The sequence below is a fragment of the Nicotiana attenuata genome, unplaced genomic scaffold (assembly GCF_001879085.1).
Source record: "Nicotiana attenuata strain UT unplaced genomic scaffold, NIATTr2, whole genome shotgun sequence".
Taxonomy (NCBI): domain Eukaryota; kingdom Viridiplantae; phylum Streptophyta; class Magnoliopsida; order Solanales; family Solanaceae; genus Nicotiana; species Nicotiana attenuata.
In genome coordinates this window covers 49,530-56,590 of record NW_017674905.1, presented here as the reverse complement: position 1 = coordinate 56,590, position 7,061 = coordinate 49,530, and the positions used below count along the sequence as shown (strand labels likewise).

Genomic DNA, 7,061 nt, shown 5'->3' with positions numbered 1-7,061 from the left:
CACCAACACCATTAAAAAGCTTCAACTATTGACAATCCATCAACATTATCTCTGAATTGTAGGTGTAGGGGTCTGCCATGTACATACCATTTAAAAGCTTTGAAGCTTTGAATTAGATATTCAGATTTTACGAATTTGTTATTTTTTTGGATTGGGTGTTCTTGAAAACGATTGAAAATATCCTTTAGAGTTTATATCTCAGTTTTAAGGGAGATTCGTTAAGTTTAAAGTTGATTTTAGGTTGAATTTCTGATTGAAACTCGAGGAAGAAGAAGTTTCGGAATTGTATTACGATTGTATGATAAATGTATCATATTTGTATCTGAGTTGTATTTGATACGTCAATAACTAAGACATCCTGATACAGTACTAGTACTATTAAAATACAACATTGTATGATAATTTAAGTTTAGAGTTGGTTCTAGGTGGATGTTTTAAATTGAAACTTGAAAAAAATGAAGATCAATATCATAATCTAGAATTGTATCATAATTATATCACAATTTGTACCTAAAATAATATATGATACAATGCTAATACAAATATAATACGATATTGTATTAGTTTAAGTTCAGAATCGGTTTTAAGTTGTATCAGAATTGTGTAAGAATACTTTCGAGATTGTATCAAATTTGTATCTGAATAATGAGTAGTTATGGGTTCATGACGAATTCCACAGTATATATCACAAATATATGATAATTATATATTAATTTATTAGTATTGTATCAGGTATTATTTTGATGTACAATCTACAAGTTAGATACAATTGTGATACAAGTATGATACAATTATGTTTTACGCATTGATATATCTGATACAATTCAAATACAATTACGATACAATTATCATACAATCCCTGAATATTTTTCATTTTCAATGTTGTCCGGTCTCCCAACAAAAGAACGATGCAATTGATGATTTAATGATATAAAGCTGTCGCCAATGGTGAGAAGAGAGAAGATGGAGATTCTGGGTGTAGATTAAGGGATTTTGATGTAAAACAAAAAGGATAGAGAAGAGGAAAGGGAAAAAAGAAAGGATATAATTGAATACCTTAATTGAAGGCACTAATAAAGGGATGAGAGACTTTTAAGGTGAAATCTACACAATTTGTAAGAAAAACCTAAATACTTATTAAAAACTACAAAATATAGAGAATATTGATAAATAAGTTTCTAATATAGTATAGCTAGGTAAAAATCCCATTATTAAATGCGTTTAGCTTGGGTTGCAGCCGAATTGATAAGTCAATTTCAGCCCAAAGTTTGATCAAAATGACTTAAAGCCCCATCCCTTCCGAGCCCAACGGGCATCAGCCGCCACTAAACCCTACATATAAATACATCTCAAGATGTGAGGAAAAACGCGAGGAGCTGAAGGAAGAAGGAAGGCGAAGCTCGTAACGAAAATGCAGATATTCGTGAAAACTCTCACTGGTAAAACCATAACTCTCGAAGTTGAATCCAGTGATACAATCGACAATGTTAAAGCCAAAATACAAGACAAGGAAGGTAGTATTACAAAACTTGTTTCTAAACATCTTCATTTGCTAATTTCTATGCTTTTTATTTTGTTTTATTTTATTAAGTTCGTGCTTTTATGTTTTTGCGCTGATTTAGGAATTCCACCGGACCAACAAAGGCTGATTTTTGCTGGTAAGCAGCTCGAAGATGGCCGCACCTTGGCCGATTACAACATCCAAAAAGGTAAGTTGTTATGTATTTTTACCATTCAATTAATAGAATTGTAAAATTTCAATAATTTAAATTAAGAGTAAATACTATGTAATTATATTCTGTTAGCTTAAAAGATGAGTAGTCACATGGTTTAGAAACTAGAAATTCATTAGATTTGTTGAATTTAAATAGAGAGACTAAGATCACAGAATTTGTTACTAATTAAGGTCAAATTCATTATGTAGATTTTCGAATGTCACAGTTATGCCCTAACTGAAGTGAAAGTTAATAGTTTTATTTTGTTGCATTCAATAAATGCAGAATCGACTCTACATTTGGTGTTGAGGCTTCGTGGTGGAATCATTGAGCCATCGTTGATGGCTTTGGCTAGGAAATACAATCAGGACAAGATGATATGCCGCAAGTAGGCTCCCTAATGTACCTTTTATTGTTGAATCAGTAGGTTTTGTGATAAACATATGAGTAGCTCTTTTTTTGCACTCTCTCTTTCATTATGCTTATGATGTTACTTCTGCTAAGATTTTGCACTAGTGGTCTGTGGGGAATCTGACTTTCACTTTTAACATTGAGAGGATAATTTGTCGATTAAAGCAGACAATTCTTGAGTAAGATGATTGTAGCAGAGTGTCTTATTGGATACTTTGCCTTTAGGAAAAGAGGGGAGAGGAGAACATGCTGCCAAGTATTTCCCTGAAACATAAGTTGATTATTAAGCATTAAATATAAGAAACATAATTTGTGATTAAAGCAGACAAATCGTGAGTAAGATGATTGTTACTGTTGCAGAGCATATTGGATATTTTACCTTTAGGAGAAATGGGTAGATAAGAACAAGCTGTCCCTGATATATTAGATTTTTGCTCTTATTTAAGAATCATACTTTGTGGATTAAAGCAGTCGATTCTTGAGTAAGATAGTTGTTACTGTTGCAAAGTGTCATATCAGATATTTGCCTTTAGGAGAAGAGGGGAGAGAAGAACATGCTGTCAAGAATTTCCCTGAAACATAAGTTAATTATCCCTCGATGGCGCTGGCCCCACCCCCACAAAAGACAAGTTGTGCTCCACCATTCAAGGCTGACCGATGGAAATCGTATGCATAGAAATCACAGCTACTAGTAATAAACAGTAGCTGTGAAGATGTGATGATTGCTGTGATAATTTTATTGAAACTTTATGGGTGTTGACACAAGTAGGCCTAGGCCAAGACAAGACACCTTCCTTCACTCCGCAATAGCCCGACGACTCTTCTCTTCACAAGTAGGCTTGGCGCAACGCATGCGTAAGTGTTTATCATGATACTAGCGCTAAGATTTTGAACTAGTGGTTTGTAGGGAATCTGACGTGGACTTTTAACGACTTGAACTTCCATTTGGTGAGTATTGAGAGGATAATTTGTGGATTAAAGCTGACAACTTTTGAGCAAGGTGATTGTTGTTGTTGCAGAGCATCACATTGGATACTTCCTCTTTAGGAAAATAAGGGAGAGAAGAACATATAAGTATCTTCCTGGAACATAAGTTGATTAAAATAATGAGCCCACTTTGTGGTCCAATATGTCATCTTATCCTAGAGGGCCAAACACGTGTCATGTGTCAAATGGCGTGGCACGCTAAGTCAAGGAGCCTATATGGTCATACTACATGCCAAATGACATAGCATGACCATGCCAAGTCAGATCATCAGGCCAATGAAAATGCACCGTGTCTACACGTGACATGTTCTGTCCAATGTGGCCTTGTCACATTTTTAATATGTTTGGTCGGTGACTCAAGCCATAAATTATTAAAAAAATAGGATGCGGTGCAAATTATAAAAAAAATGCATATGTTAGAGGTGCAAAACACAAGACCCTTAAATCTCTAATATTTGATTTGTCTTCGTTCTTAATCTTCAATAGTTGAAATAAATACAAAAATGTTTGTGTACTTGCAACTTAGAGAAATTCTTGAGGTTTTTGATCTCTAGTGCTCTCACGTGCTTCTTCTTATAGTGATTTTTGTTTTTTCCTCTGTGCCATTAAGGACCTTTGTTTATAGTCGCAGAAGCGAATAGCTGTGATGATCCCTATTTATAGCCGCAGAAGTGAAGAGATGTGATGAGGGCTTACTTCTTTGATTTGACTTGATTGGTTGGCTTAATTCATCAGCTAATCATATTGTAGCAATAACATGGCCGCATTTGATTGGCTAGAACATGTCAAGTGTACACATGATACATTTTCATTTGCCTTACGAAGTCAATTTGACTTGGCATGTCGTCATGTGGCATGATCTTTTTGATTTGGTGTGTCACACGCGGAACTAATTCACTCCTTTAGGATAAGATGGAATCTTTGTCTAACAAAGTGAGCTCATCATCTGGAGCACAAATAAGGGTTTAGCCCATCAAAATTGGGCTTTTAATTAAATTCATGTCTATTGGATTTAAATATTTAATCCATATATTAGGCCACAATATTTATTTGGACTAGTATAACTTGAAATTAAAACAGTCCAAATTATTAGTTTTTTTGATTTGCACCGGGTGTCCGAGTCTCTAAGAGCCCCGACTAATCCCGGGGGTGCACATGCCCTCGGCAAGGAGTTTCCCGCAAGTGCACCACGGTTAGTTCAGGTTTTACCCAGTCCGATGGCCCTCAGAAATTGTTTGAACCCAGTGGGTTTCGAACTTGAGACCTTGAAAGGGAGCAAACCCCAAGGCTCAAGTCTATTGCCATCAGGCCAACCCCTGAGGGTTAAAACAGTCCAAATTATTTTATGAATTTAAATTCAATAAACTTTGTCGGGGTGTAAACTTGTTGAAACTGTAGACGGGCCTTGAAGTACCGCGAAGGTTATTACACCATTTCTTGGACTTGATTGAATTGTTTGTTGTTGAATTGTTCTTTGAACTTGAAATACTTGTAATTCAGGAGCTTGACTGTAGTTGGTGTTGGTGCTTTTCTGGATACATTGTTGTGTTGTATTTTTATTGTGTGCTCAAAGAAAATTATCTTGTAGTATTTCTTATGTTTTCAGTTCATAAAAAGATATGATCTTTTTTATTTGGGATTAACTACTTAAATGTTTTTATAGTTTGAGGTGTTTTTGGTTTTTATTGTGTCTATGAATGGAGGAAAATGAGTCAATAGCTTTTGGGTTATAGTTAGAGGTGTCTTAGTGTTTTTTCTGGCACTTCGATTTGTTATGTTTTTTGTAAGGATTGTATTTTTATAGTGATTCTTTGCTCAAGAGGATGGGGTGGGAGGAGATTGAGATGGGTCAAGAGGGTGATGGTGGTGATTCTTTGCTCAAGAGGATGGGGTGGGAGGAGATTGAGATGGGCCAAGAGGGTGATGGCGGGTGGTTGTAGAGAGAGAGAGATGAAGTATTCAGCAATCCATCAACTTCAATTTCCGTTTTGCTAATCAAGACAAACACAACTAGTCATAGTTGTAGTGAACGTAAAAAAAATAAATTCTCGTCAAAGTGAGTGTACTCTCATAAACAGCAACAGAAGTGACTGTCTCATCAAAATTGAACTTCATGTTTCTAGCACCTATACCATCTGGCTGGGTTTGGATGTTGTGATTTGCATCCAAGTTATCTTCACTTCTCCTGAAGTTGAAGTTGATGTATTGCTGAATACTGATGATTGCGGGTTTAATTTTTTGTGGTCTGTTTGTAAGGTATCCAAACTTTTAGTAACACTATCCTTTTAAAAGCATTTATGAAATGCTCGATTGCTCCTCAAAATCGACAAAGTTCTGGCACGTTAACGTATCCGTACCTTGGATTTTCACTGTTCAAAGTGAGTAGAAATTCAATGGACAAGCATTGTGTCTTTACATGTTTATGGCCGCTAGCAAAGGGATATTGTCCTGTAACACACAAATCTCCAATTTTATGTCGGTTATTCCTTCTGGCTGTTTGCTAATATTTGTTGTCATCATGCTGTTCTTGTTCTTTTTTCTTCTTTTCCAGTAGTTGTTTCTAATGCATACCTTTTAAAAATACCTAAAGGTGCTATGCTCGATTGCATCCTCGTGCTGTCAACTGCCGCAAGAAGAAGTGTGGACACAGCAACCAGGTTAGAATCATCAATTACTTAATTTTAACCTCATTTCCTTGATAAAATTTAAATTGACACTTTGTTTAGCTGACAATGATTGCTGAATAATTTGAGTTGCTTTTTTGGGGTTGCAGTTGAGGCCTAAAAAGAAGATTAAGTAGATGTAAATTTCTATTGCTGCTGACTTGTAGTTTCTTGGCGGTATTAGATCTTTCAGAAACTGAACTTTGATATCTTGTTCAAAAAAACAATTTGTACTTGGATTTATTTTGGGTTTCTGTTCGTTTTACCCTTAAAGATTCATGGACTTGTATTTGGGAGAGGTATATGAAGAGTCTTTGCTCATTTCATATTTTGGGAGATCAAGTCGATTAGCATACAGTTATTGCTATTTTGCTGTGATATTGGTTTATGAATCGTAACAACAAAGTAATCTTTATTGCTGTATTAGGTAACATCATTTTGACTTATTACAACTAAGTAATCTTCCCCTTTCTAAATCTATTTGTGAATGTACTTCCTCCGTACACTTTTACTTGTCCAATATTCTAAAAATAAATTTTTACTTTTACTTGTCATTTTTAGCATATCAAGAGAACACAATTTCTTTTTAACTGTTATACCTACAACATTTCAAATCATTTTCTCAAATTCATTAAAAATGTGCATCAATTAATGTGAGTACCGTAGTAAATTGTGCACTTCATTTATTATTTCTTAAGGGGTGTGTAAAGTCCATAGTGGACAAGTAAAAGTGTACGGAGGGAGTAATTCTTAATACCTAGCTATTTATTAGGTTTCCATTGACCAATTTTAGATCTCTGAGTCTAGCATTTTCTCAATCCTTGCACAAAGTGATTCTTGATGTAGCATTTTCTCATTCCTCATTACCATAACCAGCGAAAAATAAATGCGAGAATTAAGTTATAAGTTATTTATTGCCCTTCAACCAAGATCTGCTGCGATTGATCACAGGGAATTACATGATTTCTTGAGCAATTAGATGTTTTGCTTGTTGCTTACCAGTACCTAAAAAAAAAGGGAGTATAAGCAAAAGGTTAGTGTCAAAGCTTATCACTTTTACGATGGATTTTCTAACCGCTAAATTCATCGAAATGTGTCACTTTGAGGACGTATTACGATATGAATATATAGAATTATATAATTGACTTGGACTCTTTTAGAATTATCACATAGATTCAATCGAATAAAATTCACTCTGTTCTTATTCGAAAAACAAAAGACTACCATACACGTCTTTTGGTAGCAAACTATCCCTGCCTAGCTCATTTAGGGGTTGTTTTGTAGG

At 34.9% G+C, this 7,061-nt stretch overlaps 1 protein-coding gene across 1 annotated transcript; it reads left to right on the top strand.

Annotated features, from left to right (window-relative positions):
• Positions 1-1,341: 1,341 nt before the first annotated feature.
• On the top strand, positions 1,342-6,154 carry LOC109219428 (ubiquitin-60S ribosomal protein L40). The gene is made up of 5 exons (XM_019383888.1): positions 1,342-1,514; positions 1,623-1,709; positions 2,001-2,103; positions 5,704-5,770; positions 5,887-6,154. Exons 1-5 carry the CDS (start codon positions 1,412-1,414, stop codon positions 5,911-5,913), a joined length of 387 nt encoding a protein of 128 aa, XP_019239433.1. The 5' UTR covers positions 1,342-1,411; the 3' UTR covers positions 5,914-6,154.
• Positions 6,155-7,061: the final 907 nt, after the last annotated feature.

Excerpts from the sequence above, each read along its gene's own strand:
- LOC109219428 (XM_019383888.1), top strand. The coding sequence starts at position 1,412 with ATGCAGATATTCGTGAAAACTCTCACTGGTAAAACCATAACTCTCGAA. Across the intron at positions 1,515-1,622 it reads CAAAATACAAGACAAGGAAG|GAATTCCACCGGACCAACAA; the intron begins GTAGTATTACAA and ends GCGCTGATTTAG. Across the intron at positions 5,771-5,886 it reads AGTGTGGACACAGCAACCAG|TTGAGGCCTAAAAAGAAGAT; the intron begins GTTAGAATCATC and ends TTGGGGTTGCAG.